At 38.2% G+C, this 22,954-nt stretch overlaps 1 protein-coding gene across 4 annotated transcripts in view; it reads right to left on the reverse strand.

The window, feature by feature from the left end:
• CFAP44 (cilia and flagella associated protein 44) overlaps positions 1 to 22,954 on the reverse strand; it is a 151,116-nt gene that overhangs the window by 105,543 nt on the left and 22,619 nt on the right. For all 4 annotated transcript variants that reach the window (XR_006207062.1, XM_042954859.1, XM_042954860.1 and 1 more), the window contains exons 7-16: positions 19,659 to 19,875; positions 17,365 to 17,479; positions 13,434 to 13,598; positions 11,340 to 11,495; positions 10,377 to 10,424; positions 9,500 to 9,599; positions 8,870 to 8,964; positions 5,521 to 5,730; positions 4,766 to 4,876; positions 90 to 251 (exon numbers count right to left, since the gene is read on the reverse strand). Coding sequence is in view for 3 of the 4 variants with exons in the window: in XM_042954859.1 (XP_042810793.1) it covers positions 90 to 251; positions 4,766 to 4,876; positions 5,521 to 5,730; positions 8,870 to 8,964; positions 9,500 to 9,599; positions 10,377 to 10,424; positions 11,340 to 11,495; positions 13,434 to 13,598; positions 17,365 to 17,479; positions 19,659 to 19,875 (1,379 nt within the window). In the remaining variant the exon portion in view is untranslated. The remainder of the gene's footprint in view (positions 1 to 89; positions 252 to 4,765; positions 4,877 to 5,520; positions 5,731 to 8,869; positions 8,965 to 9,499; positions 9,600 to 10,376; positions 10,425 to 11,339; positions 11,496 to 13,433; positions 13,599 to 17,364; positions 17,480 to 19,658; positions 19,876 to 22,954) is intronic.

Below are 22,954 nucleotides of genomic sequence, written 5' to 3' on the forward strand. Positions count from 1 at the left end.
TTCTTTGTACTTCACCAGCACTTTTATAGGACATTTTGTATTCTGAGACAAAACATATTAGAAGATAATGTTTCAAGGATCTTACATACCAGGATCTTAGCTTTGACACTTGAGAAATGAAAACATTTTATGTGCATGTCTTTGATTTCATAGGAAACTGCATCATGATCTTCTTCTTCCTCCTTTATAGTTGGAAGTGGAGTTTCAAGAACATAGCCATTCTCACAGAAAATCAGTAAAGTACTTTCAGGCTAAAAAAGAAAGATTAAATATATCATTTACATTTAGGCAAGTTTTCAGAAGCATAGCTCAAAAAGATTATAAATGAGGAAAAATATCATTGCTATATATACTATACACTTTTGAAAATTAATACTTAATTCCTCACTTCAGTAATAAATCATCTTACTAATCACTATGTACAGTTATTAATATTATATTACTATTAATAAGCTAAATGTTAAAATTAGATTTATATTTGTTTCCCTTATAGATGCCATAACATATTTTCTGAGCCAAAAATGCAGTTGCAAAATATGTTTGCCCAAAGGGCAGAATGTTGAAATTAGGAATGCCAAGGGAAACATGCAGTGTGTGGATGGCACATACAGTCTCAGCCTCCTTTGATGGATCATCCTCCATCTGCCCAAGTTCATTAATTGTAGACATTTCCAAGGTTTTTGTCCTGTACCCTCTTCTCCTCTCACTCCATAAACATTCCCTGGGAAATCTTATAGGCAACCCAAAGCTTCATTACCATTCATGCACAATTAAATTCTGAGTGAATCTATCTCTAGGCCAGACCTCTCCCTTGAGCTCCAAAATCACATATTTAACCATGTATGGGAAATCCCCATCTTTTTTTAATGCCTATTTATTGTTGAGAAAGAGGGAGGGAGAGTGCAAGTGGGGGAAGAACGGGGTGGGGGAGGAGACAGAGGCCCATCTTGATACTCCATAGACACATTATTCAAAATTTTTATTCACTCTGTCATTCTATAATTATTATGTATAGACTATGTATCTAGCATTTTGTAGTGCACTAGGGGTAAAATTATAAGAAAAATAAATACAGTGTCTGGCATGATGGAGTTTACCTCCAACGAGAGGGCCTGTCATTCAACAAATCCTATAAATAAATGTAAATTGTAACCGCAACAAGTGTTGCAGGAGTGCCACCAGAATAAAGGAGGCTGTGTAAGGCTTCCCGAGAAGCTGGTATCTAAGCTTCAAGGTGAAGGAGGAGCAGAAGACAATTACAGAGTAAGGTGTGGGTAGGTTTGAAGGGTGTGCTATACAAAGGATATACCATCTCCAAATATCCAGTGGCACATCTGGGCTTTTAAGGAATTTATGGGCTTGGGAGTGAGAAGAGAGATCAGGACAGAGCCTTAGGGAAACAATACTTAGGAACTGGGTGAGGGAGACTGAAAAGGAATGACAAGATGTAGACGAGGGAACCAGGAGAGCATAAGGTCACAAAAGCCAAAGGGAAGTGGTATTTAAAAGAGAAAGTAAGGGTCAACAGGTTCAAATGAGGCTAAGAGGTCAAGAAAGAGAAGAATGGAAAATGTTAAATGGATGGATATCACTGGTGTCTTCACAGGAGCTGATTTGGTAGAATGATGAGAGTAGATACTAGCAAAAGTCAATAGAAATAATCAATCCTCTTAGAAAAGTCAGAAGGAGAAAGATGGTGCAGCAGCTAGAGGAGAACAGGAGGTCAAGCAATTTTTTTTCCCAATGGGAGATACTTGAATATATTTAAATGCTGATGGAAATGATCCAGTAAACAGGTGAGGCTAAATTTATGTGACAGAAAAGAGAAAATAAGTAATATGAAATCTTGAAAAAAAGTGGGAGAGAGTACAATCCAAAGGACAGTACTCAGAATTGGCTCCATGTGGGAAGGAAGAGGGCACCTCTATTATAAAAAAGGGAAGAGGGCAGGCAGGTGCAGAGGTAGACAGGAATTGATGTCGGATAGTAGGAAGGACCAATTGCCTCCTAAGGACAAATTGCCAACAGTTTGCATGAGACCTAGAAGCCAAACACAAGGCAGTGTCCTAGAGCTTTGGGCATTCTCTCAGAGATGAAGAGACAAAAGCTGAAGTTCAAAGCTACTCAAACAAATTAGGACTTGAGAGGACAGGATTCCAGCGAAACGGGAAATGCGTCAAAGTGAACCTGACGTTCTGCTGGGCCTTTGCCGTAAAGCATTTACACCTCTAAACTGCGTGGGTACAGGGTTTGTTCATTTCCTCCAAATGGTCCATTAGTTTTCACTTCACTTTCATTTATTTGAATGCTATTTACTTTTATGTACAGTATTATGTTTACATCTAGGATATCGAAGAGAAGGCAGGGATGTTTAGGATGCATAATCAAAGAAGCTTAGTGAACCACTGAAGGGCAGGGTGGTTAGAGGTAAGGAAGAGATTGGAATGATTCTCAAGATTTTCTGGTTTCAGCAACAGAGAACAGTGGCCCCAGAATAATGTAGGCAAAAGAACATGTCTTAGAGAAACTAAGGAGTTTCATTTAGACACTTCAAAATTACCCCCAAAATTCAAAAGATCACCAAATTCTGTCAATTCTACCTCATACATAGCTCTCGTCCACATAGTATTTCATGCCCTGGTCACATGTCTGGAACACAGCTGCCCAATTGTCCCATCTGCCTCTCATCTGCCCAAAGTGATCACGGTAGTGACCACAGCAGGCCGAATGATTCTCTGTGCACGTTTCCTTATTGGAAACACAAATTATAAATAATGCACAGAAGTTTAATGCATTCAGGAAGGCAGGAGGTCTGACCATTGAGAGCTAGTGGAAGCTAACATCTATGGCGATTTAGACAACTAAAGTATGCAGGATATCAGCTACATATGGTCATTTACCTTTTTCCACATCTCTATTGAAATATAACGATAGATGGTTTGATACATGTATATATTGTGAAATGAGGGTAATTTTCTTTGACATTAGTAATTCCCAAATAATATTAGAAATACAAGCACTAATTGGCAGCACTGCCTGAAATAACTTTTGAATTATGTTGGGGGGGTTTCGTCTCATGCCTATTAAAAAAAAAATTTTAGCTTCTTATTTTAAAACAATTTTTGATTCACAAGAAGTTGCAAAGATAGTACAGAGAGGAACCATGTATCCTTCACCCAGTTTTCCCCATTGGTTACTTCTTAGGCAACAATATGGAAACCAGGAAATTGACATTAATATAGAATGTGTGTAGAGTTCTAGGTCATTTTATAGGTGTAGATTTGTGTAACCATTCACCACAATCAAGATGCAAAACTATCCCATCACCATAAAGATCTTCCTCAAGAGGCCCCTCTATAGTCACACCCACCACCTTCCCACCCACCATTCCTAACTTTTTTGGATTTTTTACTTTGAATCTAAGGGAAATGATTAAAGGGTGTACATAATACCACATGTTGTGTTCATGCTTTAACACAGAGCTCCCTTGGCAGCTTTTGTTTCCTTCACCTAAACCATCTGCACTTACCTTCTCTCCAAATGCCCACATCCTACCAATTTCTCAAAATTAAGATAAAATAGTACGAAATAAGTTATGTTAACTTATCCCCTTCTTGACATTTCCCTGCTCCATATTCAGAGCACATATTGTCTATACCACTGATATTTTAGTCACCAATTCCCTTGTGAAACCTTGTATTGTTCTGTGATAGTTATTTCACTTCTTAAATAGGTGCATTTTTTTCTCTTTCAAAAGAGATTGTTTTATACTGCTTATTGAATACATCAGTGCCTAGCAAAGATGAAAACAATGAGTATGTTAACTTAAAAAAAAGTTTTTTCTATATACCACTATATTGTTATAGCCCTTTTCTTTAGAAGAGTTTAAAGTAGGTTACACATGTTACTTCAATAATCCTGACAACACCTCCATGCAGTTCATCACTATTATTTTAATTTTTTTTAATGTTTATTTATTTTTGATAGAGAGACAGAGTGTGAGCAGGGGAGGGCAGCAAGAGAGGGAAACACAGAATCCAAAGCAGGCTCCAGGCTCTTAGCTGTCAGCACAGAGCCTAACGTGGAGCTCAAACCCATGAACCATGAAATCATGACCTGAGCTGAAGTCAGAAGCTCAACCGACTGAGCCACCCAAGCATCCCAGTTCATCACTATTATTATCCTAGAACCCAGTACAGCACCTGGTTTAGACACTCAATCAATATTTAGACAACTGAATTATCCTATGCTTGAACTTAGGGAAATTAGAGGTATTAAATAAGATCAATAGTCAATACCTAATCACCAGCTGATGTTAGGAAAGTGTCAATAGGAGATTAGAAGACAAAATGGAGGTAGAAGGGGGGTAGAAGAGAAGTAAAGAGCTAAAGATGAGGGCAAGTACATTCAGACCTTCGAACTGAACTTCTGAATGTCAAAAAGACTGACAGATCCAAGCCAACACATTACAACATATGTATCTCAATAGAGTCACCATTGTTACTAAAGCAAAGCCTGATAGACCCCAATGTTCTCAGAGGGGATCATGACCAACTAATTAGAGCATGGAAGAGAGAGGAGATAGTGAGTAGGACATTGGGCTCCTCAGTGATACGCTACTAGCCAAGCTAAGAAGCATTCCTGACCCCTCACTGCAGGACCCAGGAGTGGGACTAATCATTCCACCTGCTATTCTCTATCTTCCAGATCACTTCATTATACAGTAATTTAGATTTAAGCATGAAGACAAATAATAATTACTCACATGGGAAACTGAAGACCACACTAACTGGCAAACAGGTCCAGGAGTAGTAATATAACCAATTGGCTTATAATCCTTTTCTACCTCGAAGAAGAAGACGGTTTGATCTCTACTCTAAGAAAAAGAGAAATACCCATCAAATATGTATTCTTTTTGAAATCTATCCCACAGAGTATAGAGTATCATTTAATAGTTACAGTATACCCACTGTATATTTATACCTATGATAATCATAGATCCCAGATTATGCTGGGAAAATTCACATTTCAAGTATTTGCTTCATGTCCCCCATGAGAATGTCTGACAAACCAAGTGTTGCAATATCCTTCTGAAAAAAACGATCACCATACCTGTACATAGATTAACTCACCAAAAGCTCCACAAAGCATATGCTCCCTATCAATGCATGAAAAATTTACATATTCTCTTCACTTATGGCAATTTTATATACGAACGTACCTATATGATAGAATATTGATTATGCATAACACTGATCATAATTCCAAGTTGAAATTTTCCATTCATTTAAAATAAGCATTAGAACTCAATTTGCAAGAAAATTTTGAAATGTCATGCTCTGACTACACTTAAAGAATATGAACACAAAGAAAGCAAACTGCATTTTTCTCAAAACTGCACATCAGCAAAAAGAAAAAAAAAGTGTACCTCAGCAAATACGTTATATCAAGTAGGAAGACTGATAAGACAAGTTGAACCATGAAAGCTCAATAAGAAACAAAAGGAAATCTACCACTTACCCCTGTAGCTAGAATTTCTCCATCACGTTCATAAGCTAAGGCAGTGACACGAGCAGTATGGGGCTTGAAAACCTGTTTCAAATTAATATCTGCATCTGAAATTTTCTTCCGTCCTGCAAAAACTGTGAGCCCTTTTGGATCATAAAGTTCAAGAATTCGAACAACTCCATCTTCGAATCCTACGATAATCTGTGCTCCAGTGTAGCTTACCTTGGATAAAAATTAAATGCGACAAATGTGAAATTAGTTGATTCAGAAAGTTGTGCTACATAACAGATAACTTTGTATTTTATTCAGCTAAGTAATTTAATATTGACTGTTCACTGCTAATTCCTTATATCACTTTCTGGTAACCTCTATTTTAGAACAGCTCCTTATCATTGCTGATCGTGAGACAGGTAAATAATGGCAATTCAAGCACTGGAGCAAACGTTGGCGGCACATCCTTCTACCACATGCCAGGCACCTATCACCAGCTACCCAAGGGTGTGCATAAACAGTTTGTCCCTGGTTTCACAGAATTTAGGATCTAGTGGGAGGACAAACATTAATCACACAGATGAGTGTTAAATTCTGAACAGCAATAAACACTAAAGGAAAGAAATGATCTCGGAGAGCATATAACAAAGAAAGCTGACCTAGACTGAGGACTTCTTTAAAGAAGAGATGGTGGAGCAGAGATCAGAAAGATGCCCAGAAATTAACTAAGTCTAGGGAGGTGGGAGAAACACTCCTGGGAGAAGACATAGCTTGTGGAAAGGTCATGTGGCAGGAAAGAACGTAACTCAGGAAAAAGTTTGACTACAGCAGACTGAGTGAGGGAACAGGGCTTCCACAAGAGGCCAGAGAGGGGGATAAGCAAGCACCAGGTCAAAAAGTAGCTTATAAGGATAGTCTTCATCCCAAGAGCAGTGGGAAGCCATTAAAAGGTTTTTAGTTGGGGGCTTGGGTATGTGTGGGTAAGGGAGGTGATGTGACCAGACTTGATATTTCAGAAAAGTCATCCTAGATGCATTGTGCAAAACAGAACCGAGATGGCCTAGATAGGATGCAGGAAGACCTTTGGAGACCTTTGAAGAGATGGCTACCTTACTCCAGGAGAGTGATTATGATCACTGGGTTTGAGGTGGCATTGCAGAGAGGAAGGATATGGACATAGTTTAGAGAGAGTTATAATGGTCCTATTTGGTGACAACTGAATATGGGGGAGGAGGACAAAGGGATTACTGAGACATTTACTGAGTTAGGTAACACTAGGAGGAAGCCAAGCACGTGTGTGTGTGTGTGTGTGTGTGTGTGTGTGTGTGTGTGTGTGTGGTTTGTTGCTGCCATTATTGTTTTGGAGGGGGGCTGGTGGGAGGCCAACAGAGTATCATGAATCTAGTCTTGGACACATTGGGATTGAGGTCCCCTGGGAAACTCAAAATGAGGATGGCACATGGTCTGCAGCTCCAAGAAGTATGGGCTGGAGAAAGAAATCTAGCAACGTCTGAATATACTAAATCTGCTATCTTGGAAGGCATTCAGGAGAAAGGCAAGAGCCCTGCTGTTCTTTAGAGCAGAGCGATCATCCCTGAGGCCAGGCAGTTATGAGAATCTTGGTAATAAGAAAACTGTACTCCATCCAATTCCTTGAATGTTGTTCATTCAATAAACATATACTGTGTGTCTAAATGTACTACAGAGGAACTGGAGGTTCAAAGAAGAATAAAGTGTGGTTGTCACCATGAAGAACAGTCTGGTGGGAAAGATACAATAAAGCAGTTTATCTTAGTACATTGTGATATGATAAGTGTCATAAAATTGGTATATAAGCAGCGCTTTAAAAAAAAAAATCAGAGGAAGTAGTACCTAGCTCTACTAGAAGATAGGGTCACAGAGGGCTATGTAGAGGAGATGATGTTTGACCTAAGCTGAGTCATAAAGACAGAGTTTTCTAGAGAAGCGAGAGGGCATAGAGAAAAGGCATTTCAATTCCAGCATGATATCCAATGATCATTACTTGGATATGAGACTAAAAAAGGGAAACATTCTATGGAAATCGAATGACCATCTGATAAATTATTTAATTATATAGCTGTATTTTAAATACTTCAGGTAAGAGTGTAAATGAAATGGAATAGAGCGAGCCAGGTTTGGTAAGACAAATACTCTGTGGTTTCTACTTGTTCTAAACCTCATCATTGTTCTGCTTCTATTCCCTGGCCTGAGTTGTCTTTCTGGTCTTGATTCTGTCACTAAATTCTCCTCCATTCTAGCCATGTCCACATTTATTTTGGTCCTGAAACATTTTCTCTTTGACTTCAACCCAAAACAGTAAAGATAAAACATTCCCCAAATACTCCCATGATATTTTGAAAAATAGCTGCAAATTCTTTGACATGCCTCCCACGGAGAAATCCCCTCCTTGAATCTGGGTGGGGCTTGTGACAGCTTCACTCAAGTGAGTATGGTATAAATGACATTATGTGACTTCCGAGACTGGTCATAAAAGGCCAGCAGCTTCGGCCTTTTATTGAAACACTAGATCTCGGAGTCATTAGCTGCCATGTAAGAAGTATGTGGCTGTCCTGAGGCCACCCTGCTGTGGTAAAGCCCAAGCCACAAGGAGAAGCCATTAAGCAGGCACTCCTGTTGACCGCCCAGCTTAGCTAGCCTTCAGCCCAGATGCCAGGCTTGTGATAAAGAAGACTTTACGTGATTCCAGCCCCCAGACACCATGATTTCCCAATCCAGAGAAAATGTGAGCAAAATAAAATGTTTGCTGTTTTATGCCACTACACTTTATGGTAGTTTATTGCATTGTAATGGATAAAGAACAATTCCCTACCTCTGCCTAATTTTCTTCATAGCTCTTATCATTATCACGTATGTTACTTATTTTTCTCTATTGTCCATTTCTGCTTCCTCCCTCCCACTAAAGCATAAGGTGTATGAGGGCAAGTATTTTTGTCTTTCTCTTCCCTGTTACATTCCCAGAAGCTAGAACAAGCCCCAGCACACTGCAGGCACACCAGGAATATAACTAGAACGAATGAAATCAGAGTCTGATAGAGGATAGATACCCAAAGTTCTGTTGGGCAATAATTTTGTAACATGGAATGATTACTAACCTGCAGGTGGCATAAAAATAGATTTTTATTAAAACAGGACCATAACCACAAAAGCAAGGTAATGATATGATCTCTGTCACTAGATCTGAACTAGATTTGCATTATGAGTGAATAAACTAAGTTAAAATTTTTGTTTTCCTCTAAAACCCAGGGTATAAAATAGATTTCCAAGAAATAACACTGATAGGTCATATTTACCAATAGATCTTAGTAGAAGATCATCATAATAAACTCACCAGTCGGGGTACCCAGGTGAGGGCGGTACCTCCTTGTTTGAATCTCATCTGAGCCAAAGGAGTTTTGCCAGCAAAATCATAGATTCGAACAGAGCCTATAGAAAACCAGTTTTAAAAGAAATAAATTATATATATCTTTTGAAATAACCTTGGCTTCCTTTACATGTTGAGCATTATAACAAGAAATTTCACAAATAGTTCAATGAACCAATAATCTAATAGGCTTTCTTTAGTCAAAATTTTACATGTATATCTTCAACCAGGTAATTTGCAAGCATGGATAATAAAGAAAACAACTATTGATCAAGTTCACCTTGCACAGCCCACATAGATTCACCATACATGAGGAAGAAAGAACGAAGGTGAAAAATAAATAGGAAAAGCACGAATGTGGATAATGCCAAAATGAATAGCATCTTCATGAGCAACTTACTGTACCCTTAATCTCTCACAATAACCAAGGCTGCTGCACTTCAGTTTCTCTCCCCTATGTAAAAACTCACCTCTCTTGCAGCAAGAGGCTTCCTTTTGGAAAAACTGTCAAGTGCTTTTCATCAAACACATAGAAAATTTTATGTGGACAACAAAACAAAAGAGGCCAGCTATATTTTCATTTAGAGTTCTACTTACAGTCCAAGGCAGTAGTGGCCATGAGATAAGTGAGAGGAGAGACTGCCAAGGCTTCGATAGCTCCAGAATGGAAGGAGAAGAGGCAGTCTGGATCTTGGGTCTGATAATAAAAGAGACCCTATCAGATCTCAAAGGTAAGTTAACATCAAATTAAGGTCAAGTTTAAAAAATATGTACATAGGTGGGTGTCTGGGTAGTTCAGTCGGTTAAGCGTCCAACTTCGGCTCAGGTCATGATCTCATGGTTCGTGGGTCCGAGCCCTGTGTCCATCACTGTGCTGACAGCTCGGAGCCTGGAACCTGCTTCAGATTCTGTGTCTCCCTTTCTCTCTACCCCTCCCCTACTCACACTCTGTCTCTCTCTAAAATAAACATTAAAAAAATAATAGATTTATATATATAACCCTATAACACATGTGTGATTTTATCTGAATAGAAATTTTTAAAAGCATAAGTTAGATAGAGTCCTGGACTCTTGGAATTAGGAAAAGCAAGTATTGGAATTGTACTTGCAGGCTTTCCATTTCTTCACCAGTAAAATGAGGTAATAGCAAAAGCCTACCTGCTCATCAGGGTAACTGTGAGGGTTACAGAAGATCATATAAATGAAAATGCCATAAGTTTATGACAACTGTAAAGCACTTGATAACGTTAGGCATTGTCAATTGCCACTTTTCTAGTGGATTTTGCTAGGAGATACCTCCTTTTCTTTTTTATAAAATCAGAGAGAGAGATAATAAATTCTCAGGACCAGGACATGTTGGACAAGTTTTTGATGGGAACAATGATCAAATATGGAGAAAGATAAAGTATCTTTTAAAGAAGAATAACAGATTGTTATTATAAGAATTAGGAAAAAAGAAAAATAGGCAACTTACAATATTTGAAAAACTAAGGTCAAGCTTCCATATGGCTCCATTGGCATCCTAAAAAATTAAATACATAACAATAGTTTGTTTTATCATTTTGAACTTTTATCAAATAAAAAGAAATTTTCTTCCTGTGATCTAGTTAAAATAAAGGACAAACAGTAATACCAAAAGTTTACATATATTTTAAAGTGTGATTGAGGGCACCTGGGTGACTCAGGCAGCTGAGCATCCGACTTCACCTCAGGTCATAGTCTCAAGGTTGGGGAGTTCAGGCCTCACATTGGGCTTGCTGCTGTGAGTGCTTTTGATCCTCTGTCCCCCTCTCTCTCTGCCCCTCCCCACTCTCTATCTCTCAAAAATAAACATTTATAAAAAATAAAGTGTGATTGAAATTTAACAAAAGCAACTTCTATATATCTTAGAACACAAAATAAATGAAGCATTTTCGTATTACAAATAGTTTAATATAATAAGAATGCTAAGTGGTTTTCTGTGTAGAAGTCCCAATTGACTTGAGATAGAAAAGGCAACGATTTCTTTAATATCATTTTGTGTTAAAGCACAGTTTGCTGTAAATAGGGTTGTGATAGCTCCTAGGTATAGTGTGAGTGTTTGAATGGTTTTGTTGTGCTCCAGGAGTGGATGGAAGTGAATTAATTGAAAGACCCTAGCTACTACTGTGGTGCTTGAGTAGAATAGGGCGGAGATGGGTGTAGGTTTCTCTATAGCAGATGGAAGTCATGGGTGCAGGCCAAACTGGGCAGATTTACCAGTGGCTATAATGAATCCTACATCTCCAATGCGGTTGTAGAGAATTGCTTGTAGGGCAGCAAATCCCAAAATTAAGGATATATCAATAGTAGTTTTAATAGTAAAATGGACTTAGTAACACAGTGGCAATAAATTGTTACTACTTTAATTTTACGTGCAGGTAACTTTAAAGAGCCAAGAGGGAAGAATGCAACTTACTTGAGCCAACCAAATGTTATTTCCCATGTCGCTCATCTTTATCATAGAGAAGAGTTTGACATTCTTGTCTACTTGAAGCTCATTAATGGGCTCGATCTCTAACAATCCAGTCTCGTCTATAGTGTCAGCAGTATCTATGGTCTCAAAATCCCAGATCTTATAAAATAAGAAAATATTTCAATCAATCAGCAGTTTCTGAATTTACATTTTCTGTAAGAAAAGGCTCTGACTTTTTTTTTCAAAAGTCATTTCTTCTTGTTGCATGCAAATTAGTGAGTAGGGGTAATGACAACACCAGCCAAAACTCAACCCCTGGGATATTGGTTCCAACTGGAGGATAATAAATTATGATTGTTTCCTTTGTATGGATGGAGCTTAGTGAGAAAACTCAGCCTGAATAAAAATTCTAATTAGCCCAGAGTAAACTTGATGTCAAGGGGTCTATCAGGTCTTTCTGCATGTAAAGTGGCCATTTGGAGTAAATGGTTTGGTTATTTGGCAAGACACTATAATGAGCCCTGTTTTGATTTTACCACTGGGCCTCTGGAAAGGGGAAATAGACTTCATGATCCATACTCAATCCTCATTACAAGCAGAGAAAAGGTGTGTAGATGAGGTTGTCATGAGAAAGTGTTTTTAATCATTGATTTAGACTGTACTATTCAGGTAAGGATTGCTGTTCTGGGACAGACAACAGAACACTATGGAAAGCATGAGGGAGCAGTTTCACCTCACACAGCAGAGAGATTGAGAAGGACTTCCTGCACAAAGTGCCAGAGCCCACCCTGGATGGATCTGTTGACATACCCCACCCCGTTAACCCATACTCAATAACTCACCCTTAGGGAAAGTAACTTCAGGGAGGACTGGTGCTGTCCCATAGACTAGCCCCACAGGGGAGAGACCCAGATCCACAGGTCAGATGGACTCCTGGGAGTTGGGCTAGGTTTTTCCCAAAGGGTTAGAGGTAGAGATTTACTATAAAAGACTAACGAGACTAGGGTGACATTTAAAAAGGAAGCCAGTTTAGAAATTAGTGGTGTTCATTAAAGGACCATCTGTGAAGTATTTAATTTCTTTAATCTTGAGATTTCCCTTCAGTTGGTATTTTGACATTTTGGGGTGACCTATATCTTAGATGGACAGTAAATATGCTATATGACAAAAGAAAGGACATAAAAATTTCCAGAGCAATTAGTAAAATCTAACAAAATTAAATTTAATATGGTAAACGCAAAAATTTATACTTGGGTTCAAAAAGCCAATGGTAAGAAGACAGACTGGGAGAGATATAGCTAGACGTTGTAATCTCAATATATGTCAACAGGGTGATGAGATTATTTTCTAAAATACAGTCTTACTTCTGAAAATAATACTTCCTAAGGAAAGTCCAGAGAATACTACCACTTTCTTGGAAAGGCACCATTAGGAATATGTGCCAAAAGGACCACAGGGCAAATCATAAGCCTCCAGGTTTGCCAGCAGCAGCAAGGTCCATATACATGGGTGGGTGGGAGAAGTGGTCTGATAACTACTAGGGGGACTTAGATGCTAGAGCAATGTTCCAGCTTAGCCCACACCATGGGCAAGATAGTGTCCACAGGGGAGGACAAGTGAGTTCACCAGTGTAAAGAGAAAAGAGAGGGGAGTATCCACAGGCAAACCCTATCAGCTCACTTTTGAGTGTATTTCTAGTTAGTAACCTCAGTAAAAAATAAGAATGTTTGGTACTTTCATCCCTAAAACATGACCCATTCACACTGTGTGTTTTGAAAGGACACCTGTGTCCACTGTTTATAGTCTGCTAAAATAGGTTTTCATTTTCCCAAACTACTATTTCAACCAGAGAATCAAAATAACAAAAGGTCCCCTCAGAAAATTTCACTGCTAAGATGCTATAAATTAATTTTGACTAGAATTTAAATATTTACCACAAGGAAAGTATGATTTTAAATGCACTGGCCGTAGGAGTAAATGGCCACAGATGTCCTTTATAAAGTGACCTTTGTGAGAAGTAAAAATCTGATAACACCAGTAGGGCGATCTGTAAGTCTTTGATGTGGGCGCTCCTGACCAAGCGTCAAGAAAACTTACCCTAATACATCCATCTGCCCCAATAGTGATGACTTCACCCTCATCCAGCACTATCTGGTTAATGGGACCCTGATGACAAGACTTCCTTGCAGCTCGACAGAGCTCAACTTTGATGAGGCCGCCTTCCCACACCAGCATGTTGCCCCACTCTGACCCTGAGAGCACCTGGCAGGGATGCAGAAAGGGAGGAATGTGCATTAAAACAGACAAACATGGATATTTATGCCTCACATTCAGGTGAAATTTATTTTCAAAGATTTTGTACTTACATAATCAAGAGAAGCAAAGTAAGTATAGAAAAATAAGAAAATGTAGAAATGAAAATTCACTACTTCAAAAACAAGCACTAATCACATTGCGATGGGTTTCCTCCTAGCATTATGCACAGTGTTACATCACCGTGATTACGCTCTAAGTTGCTGGTAATTTTTCAAATATATCTGAAATAGCCTTCTTTGCCTAGCTCTTAAGGGCCTAATCCAGGAGTGGAATTACGGAGTCAAAAATTAGAGACATTTTTAACCTCTCGATAGATGAGATTCTACTTTTTAAGAGTGATAATATCAAATGTTACAAGTTTTTTAAACTGTGAACTCAGAAAAATTACTGAACTCAGAAGATTATAGCATAATAATATCCAATTTCAAACAAGAACAATCATCTGGAACCAGTTCCTATTAATCCACTTAATCCAGCACATCCAAGTATGTACCGCCAAACACTAGTTCTTAGGAATTTTAACTGGTATTACATAATAAGACATACTAATTAAGTATCGATTCTGTGCCAAGTGATACTTGAGCACTTTACATACATTAATCTTAAAACCTCATATGAACTAGGTATATTTATTGAGGGTACCATGTACAGTTATGCAGGTTGGCCACTTTATTTTCCCAGAAAACATAGTTTTCCTCATTCACACAAGGGAATCATATGGATCAATAGGAGTCCTAACTATTATTATTCCCATTTTACAAAGAAAAAAACTGAACAGAACAGTTAAGTGGCTTGCACAAAATACCAATAGGAATCAGGATTTTCACCCAGGAACCTTGGCTCAAAAGCTCCTCTTCTGACTAACATTAACTCAGAAGACATATGCTTGGATAAACAAAATCAGACAACTTTCTTTTCTTTAGGATCCCCTGGAAACTTTAATATAGGTCACTGAAAGAAATTTCTAGATACAAAGGAATTTGACCAGGAAAGTCTTATTTTTACAGAGATTCTGTGCAGGCTAATATTCCATGAAACACCTTTGGGGAAACTCGGATCTAATTCTTGCCTGCCTGCTCCAGCGTTCTGCACCCCATTTCCTTCATGCCAAGTAATTTACTCCATCTTTTCTACATCCCCAGTCTACTAATCTTATCCATTCTACCTGGTTTACCTATTATTAAACCTCAGCTAACTTTGGATAATCTTTATCTCGACTTGCTTTCTTCTGTCCAGTGACAAAACCACCCAAAGCCACTGATACCTGGAAGACTTTCCCTTCTGAAATGTCACTCACGTCTAGCTTTCTTTTTCCATTTGTCCTGAAAAATGAAATGAAAGTAATATCTTCCTTCTTAGGTCATCTCCTTGACTCCAGATTTTCCTTCCTCCAACTCATTTGGCATTTTGTGGCCAGATTAATACATAACTTCATTTTCAACTCTACTCTTCCAATGTATAGTAGTTCTGGCTGGCTGTTAATCTCCTCATACACTAACTAGGACCCAACCATACTTCTCAACCTAGTTTCCCACTCTTTCCCAACATAAATGCTCCCTCCTAAGTAGAATTCCGAATATTAGCTATTTATTCCTAACTCTAAACATTTCCTTTTGTGTGTCTCTCATTTAAAATGGCTTCTTTTTTCTGCACAGTGAAGGAAACCATCAGCAAAACTAAAAGGCAACTGACAGAATGGGAGAAGATATTTGCAAATGACATATCAGATAACGGGTTAGTATCCAAAATCTATAAAGAACTTATCAAACTCAACACCCAAAAACAACACCCAAAAAACACCCAAAACACCCAACACCCAAACCCAACAAACAAAATACCCAAAACACCCAACACCCAAAAAACAAAGAATCCAGTGAAGAAATGGGCAAAAGACATGAATAGACACTTCTCCAAAGAAGACATCCAGAGAGCCAACCGACACATGAAAAAATGCTCAACATTACTCATCATCAGGGAAATACAAATCAAAAACCACAATGAGATACCACCTCACACCTGTCAGAATGGCTAACATTAACAACTCTGGCAACAACAGATGTTGGCCAGGATGCGGAGAAAGAGGACCTCTTTAGCATTGTTGGTGGCAATGCAAGCTGGTGCAGCCACTCTGGAAGACAGTATGGAGGTGCCTCAAAAAAACTAAAAATCGAACAACCCTATGACCCAGCAATTGCACTATTAGGCATTTATCCACAGGGTACAGTTGTGCTGTTTCGAAGGGACACATGCACCCCCATGTTTATAGCAGCACTATCAACAATAGCCAAAGTATGGAAAGAGTCCAAATGTCCATCGATGGATGAATGGATAAAGCAGATGTGATACACACACACACACACACACACACACACACACACACACACACTGGAGTATTACTCGGCAATCAAAAAGAATGAAATCTTGCCACTTGCAATGATGTGGATGGAACTGGAAGGTATTATGCTAAGTGAAATTAGTCAGAGAAAGACAAAAATCATGACTTCACTCATATGAGGACTTTAAGAACAAAACAGATGAACAATAAGGGAAGGGAAACAAAAATAATATAAAAACAGGGAGGAGGAGAACAAAACAGAAGAGACTCATAAATATGGAGAATAAACTGAGGGTTATTGGAGGGGTTGTGGGAGGGGGGATGGGCTAAATGGGTAAGGGGCACTAAGGAATCTACTCCTGAAATCATTGTTGCACTATATGCTAACTGATTTGGATATAAATTTAAAAAAATAAAAAATAAAACAAGTTAAAAATAAATAAAATGGCTTCTTTTCTCCCTACATACACATGAATCCTACGGAACCTTCTAAAGATCTATCTTGTGGCATGTTTTAACCATCTTTATCCTAGCTTAATTCTTGTAGGATTCAGAATTTGAAGCTAAAATGACTTATGATCATTTTATAGGTTTGGATATGTATTTAACCAGCATCCAAGAATTGTTATTTCCTCCCACACAACATGATTTCAGATTGAGAATATCTACTAGGTAGATACTAGGTAGAGAATATCTACTAGGTATCCCATTTTGTTCCTCAAAATTATATTTGTATGTTGGCATTTACTTATAACGGAGACATTCACAAATAATACTATATAACTCATCCTAATAGGAAGCCAAATGCATCATTAATGCAGAACTGACCCTACAGGCAAGATGCTCATAAATTTTGTAAGAGGAAGAGAGAAGATAAACTAACAATGTTACAGAATAAACAGGCACAGTGGGTCTGTAGGAGCCACTATAGGGTGGTTCAATCTTCCTAAATAATAATCTGACAATAAAAACAAAAGCTGCAAGACTATATACAACTTTGAGCCAGGAAGTCCTCTTGGACCATCATGACAAAAGAGGAGGGAAAGATAAACATTATAAACACTGCAACTCCATGACGTAATAAAAAGTGACAATATGTCACTATGTTAATATGTTAAATATGTTATGCGTTTGTATAATATTTAGTAGACACAAAACAAAAATAATATTTATATGTGGATTAGAACAATTCTGTGGAAGTATATTAATTAAAATTGATAATCTGAAGAAGCAAAATGAAATGTTCATTATATTCACAATTATAGTATTCATTAGTACTAACATTGGCAGTGCTTTTCACAATGTATAATGTGCTTTCATCTATTTTCATCACTTGGAAACATAATCTTATTATTGTAGAATAGTGGCTACACTCACCTTCCCATCTGGGAGCTCCATGTAACCTTCTATATCAGTAGTGGCTGTTTTGCCAAATCGACCCAATGAACCCTGAAGTTTGAGACCAGTGAATGTTAGAGCCATTTCCCAGAACCTGTAAACAAACCAGAAGGTGACTGAATGTACCTCAAAGAGGCTTTATTTATTTTTATTATCACCCAAGCATTTACATGTTTCATCGTCACATATTATCTCATTTATTCATTCATCTAATATGTATTAAGTATCAACTACCTGTCAGGAAAGCTCTAGGCAATATGAATTCAGCATTGAGCAAAACAGACAAAATAAACTCCCTGCCTTTGTGGATATTATATCTGAGACTCATGCTGTCCTATGCAGTCAACTGTAGCCAAGTTTGACTATTTTAACTTAGACTTAATAAATTAACACTAAATAAAATTTAAAGCTCAGTGTTTCTGTCAGACCAGCCAATTTCAAGTATTCAATAGCTACATGTAGCTAGTGTCTACTAGGTTGGATAGCACAGAACATTCCATCCTGGCAGAAAGTTCTATTGGATACTACCATTTTATAACATGTAAAAGTTTTCCAAAAAATTCTAATTTCTTGCTGTGTAACTTAAGAGTGAGTTTCTAAATAACACTGTGCCCTCATTCCTTCATGTATACAGTGACCATATTAGTACCAACCTCATAAAATTATTGAGAAATGCTTAGAACAGTGCCTAGCACATAAAAGCAGTAATAATCAACATTTATTCATTAATATTTCTTATTAATAGTCTAAGCAATGAACTGTCAGATGATGAAAACCATGTAGGAAAAAGAATCTGGTCTACCAACTAGATATAAAATAGATAATGGATGATATCAACAAGCCAATATGAAGCCAAAAGCTTAAATAACAAACATCCTTCTCCAAGGCTATGGTAGGTCCTCTGTTCACACATTTCCATATGCTTTGTTTCTTTCATAGCACTTCACACATGAAATTATTCCATTTCCATCTCTCTACAAAGACACAGTACATAGAAAATATGCACCTTACTAAATGATGGGCAAATGTAAAAGAATTGGACATTTTTAGCCTATAGCTAGCAGAAGATTACTTGAGAATTCCCCCAAGTTTCTAGGGGCGCCTGGGTGGCTCAGTCGGTTAAGTGGCCAACTTCGGCTCAGGTCATGATCTCGCGGTCTGTGAGCTCAAGCCCCGCGTCGGGCTCTGTGCTGACAGCTCAGAGCCTGGAGCCTGTTTCAGATTCTGTGTCTCCCTCTCTCTGACCCTCCCCCGTTCATGCTCTGTCTCTCTCTGTCTCAAAAATAAATAAACGTTAAAAAAAATTTTTTTTTAAATAAAATCTGTTCAATTATTCTATATTTCTAATGAATGAATAAGAATAGGGCCAGGTTTAAATTGAATTAAGAGAAACTTAGGTAAAAATGTCTTTCTCAAAAAGGACGCTGGAAATCTAGTTATGAGCAGTCCAAGGGTGGTGGTAGAAGATTGTTAGATAAATGCTTAAGACAAGGTAGAATGAAGACAGAACAGGACAAAACCATTCCATCCTAGAAAATAGAGCGGAGTATGATAAAGTGAAAACGACATGAAATTTAGACCCAGAGACTGAGATCAACAGTAGACTCTGTTGCAATTTAGTATTGAGGGCCCTGGGTTAGGAATGATTCTGTTATAATTCTTATTTTACAGATGAAGACTGAGTTCAGAGTCAAAATGACTTATCCATCATACAGTATTTCTACAAGTTTAATGGTGGGTCTGAAAAGTCAACATGCCATGTTAGTAAGACATTATACAAACCCTTTGAGGTGGTAAAGCCTATAAGGCAGTAGGCTACATTTAAAAGCCCTTCTTTAAAATAAAATAAAATAAAATAAAATAGCCCTTCTTTCTATCTATAGTGTCTTTTTTTTTAAGTTTATTTATTTATGTTGAGAGAGACAGAGACAGCATAAGTGGGGGGTGGGCAGAGAGGGAGGGAGAGAGGGAGAATCCCAAGCAGCCTCCACACTGTTAGCCCAGAGTCTGATGCAGAGCTCAAACCCACGAAGTGGTGAGATCATGACCTGAGCCGAAACCAAGAGTTGGCCGCTTAACCAACTGAACCATCCAGGTGCCCCTCTGGTAAGAAAATCCCCATATCCAATTAGAAAAGCAGCACTACAGTTAAAGGTAACACATTTAAAAATTATCCTAATGTTAACATCAGCAAAGATGTCTCCAGCTGGTCACCTCTTAGAAAATATCATTAATGATAATCTACCAGCACCTGTATCAGTCACACAACCTACTTGATGTGGCCTGATCCCGATGTAGTCAGCTGCTCATCATCTTCAGGATTGAAAGTAACCTTAAAAACTTCCTGGGAAAAAGCTTTTGTCCTCAGTATGGGCTGTTCTTCTTTCCAGTTCCAGATGGTCAGCGTGTGATCAGGGCTGCTGCCAACAGAGGCTAGCAAGGTACCATCGTAGTTAAAATCCACGTAAGCATAAGCCAGCTCAGTCCCATCTGAAAGGGTGAATGGGAGGCCAATGAACAGAGGCAACACTTATCTCATTTTCTAAAGTGTATTCTTTAGAAAAGGAAAAGGAGAGAAAGAGAGAGCAAGCAAGCATCCTTGGTGATAAGCATTGACGAAAGAATGCCAAGAATCCCCAAAGAAACAATCCAAAATCATTCATCACCCTTGGCTTTAGAATGAATTATATTAAGTGAGTGGGGAGAGTGAAGAAATCTTAATCACATTTTGCAAGAGAAAAACACTTTTGATTGTTTTTGAGAACACATTCCAGTTTATGAAATGGGGGCAGGGGGACCCAAAATCATGTGAGATAGCAGAAAGAAATCAATCTATAATTAGAAACTTGCCACTGGAAAATTCACCAAATAAAAATTAAGGACTTCAGGTTTCTGGTTATGCATGTAAGGAGCTTGGAAGTCACCATTCCATCCTAACAACAAATAAAAAGCTGAACACACTAAAAAATCAACAACTTTTCTTGGATTCATAAGTGAGGGAAGGACACAGGGCAAACGGCTGCTCCTGAGACTGGAGAGATACAACAGGGGAACACGAGCATTTGCAACTTACTATAGCAGGGACTCACAGCAGAAATAGCCAAAATATCCGAGCCAGGTAGTAAAACCTGAACTACCACTGATGAATTGCTGGAGGCTCAGCATGGACAAATCCGAGAGTTAAAAACTCCAGGAAGGCCTAGTCACAAGATGGCCCTCAAAATATTGTGAGCTTTATCTCCAGGAGCTTGACAAGGTCCCCACAGTAAACACCTAGAAAAAACCCTCAGGCTTTCAGCAGGGAGAGGGGAATAGGAACCATTTTTAAATACACCAGAACAGGTGCACCTGGGCGGCTCAGTCAGTTAAGCATCTGACTTTGACTCAGATCATGATCTCACAGTTTATGAGTTGGAACTCCGTGTCGAACTCTGTGCTGACAGCTCAGAGCCTGGACCCTGCTTTGGATTCTGTGTCTTCCTCTCTCATGGCTCCTCCCCCCTCCCTCCCTCTCTCTCAAATACATAAACATTTTAAAAAAATTGAAATACACCAGAACACTCTGCTCCTCTTAATGAGGCCTGTCCTCAGGAGAAACTAATTAACAAAAGCCTAACCAACCTAAATAACCTGGGGAAGGAAATACTCAACTCTAGCCATCCCATCCCACCTGAGGGGGGAAAACTGCTAAGAAACATTTATGAAGTTCGGTCAAGAGAGGCTCCCTAAAAATTTGAGACCTAATCACAGAACCATAGAACACTTCCCCTCCCTCCACACCTTACCACCATGTTATAAGAAGCCTATTTACAGCAATTATTTTTATCCACTACACCATGTCTGGCTACCAAGAAAAATCTACAAAGCATACAAAAAGGCAAAAAAAAGTTTGAAGAGACAGAGCAAGCATTAGAACGAGACATGGCACAGATATGGAAATATCAGATTGGGAATTTAAAACAACTATGATTAGGGTGTCTGGGTGGCTCAGTCAGTTGCATCCAATTTTACCTAAGGTTATGATCTCATGGTTCGTGAGTTTTAGCCCCACATCAGGTTCTGTACTGTCAGCACAGAAACTGTTTTGGATCCTCTGTCTCCCTCTCTGCTTCTCGCTTTTTCTCTCTATCTCTCTCTCAAAAATAAATACATATTAAATAAATAAATAAAACAACTATGATTAATATGCTAAGGGAATAAAGCAGACAATATCCAGGAACAAATGGACAATGTAAGCAGAAAAATGGAAATCCTAAGAAAGAACAACAAGGAAAGGCTAGAGACATAAAACATTGTAACAGAAATGAAAAATGTCTTTGATGGGCTCATTAGTAAATTGGACACAGCTGAGGAAATCTCTGAGCTACAGAATATATCAATAGAATCTTTAAAACTGAAGAGCAAAACAGAAGCGATATCTAAGAACTATGGAACAACTACAAAAGATACAATGTATGTGTAACGGGAATACCAAAAGGAGAAGAAAAGAGAAAGGAAGAGAAGAAGTATGTGAAACAATAACGACTGAGAATTTCCCCCAAATTACTATCAGACACCAAACCACAGATCCAAGAAGCTCAGAGAATACTAACTGGAATAAATGCCCAGAAAACTACAGAAAATGAAGATAAAGGAAGAACTCCTGAAAAAAGCAAGAGGGGAAAAACACCTTACCTAGAGAAGAATGAAAAACTATATCCAACTTCTCCTCAGAAACCACACAAGCAAGAAGAATGGACTGAGATATTTAAAGTGTTGAAGGGAAAAAACCCACCAACCTGGACTTCTGTACCCCATGAAATTATCCTTCAAAAGTGACAAAGATTTTCTCTGACACACACTGAGGGAATTTGTTGCCAGGAGACCTGCTTTGCAGGAAAAGTTAAAAGAAGTTCTCTGCACAGAAGGAAAATAATATAGGTCAGAAACACACATCTACATAAAGAGATGAAGAGCACTGAAGAAGGAGTAAGTGAATGTAAAATAAAAAACTTTTATTTTTACTATTCTTAATTGATGTAACAAATAACAGTTTGTTTAAGAAAAGAAAACAATAGAACAGTATCTTTCATGAACATAGATGTGAAATACCTCAACAAAATATTAGCAAATCGAATCTAATAATGTGCAGAAACAACTGTATTATTAGTTTGGGGATATCAACAAACTGATTTTAAAGTTCATACAGACAGGCAAAAGACCCAGACTAGTCAACATAATACTGAGTGAAAGGGGCAAAGTTGAACTGATACTACCTGACTTCAAAATATACCATACAACTACAGTAATCAAGATAGTATGACATTGGGGAAAGACTAAATAGACAAATGGAACAGAATAGAAAGCCCAAAAATAGACCCAGAGAAATACAGACAACTGATCTTTGACAAAGGCCTGAAGACAATATAGCAGAGCAAAGACAGTCTCTTCAACAAATGTGCTGGGCCACCTGGACATCCATAGGCAAAAAATAAACAAGCAAACAAATAAATTAATGAAAACATAGGCCTTACATCTTTCACAAAAATTAACTCAAAATGGATCACAGACCTAAATATAAAATGCAAAA

Source organism: Panthera leo, chromosome C2, assembly GCF_018350215.1.
Source record: "Panthera leo isolate Ple1 chromosome C2, P.leo_Ple1_pat1.1, whole genome shotgun sequence".
NCBI lineage: Eukaryota > Metazoa > Chordata > Mammalia > Carnivora > Felidae > Panthera > Panthera leo.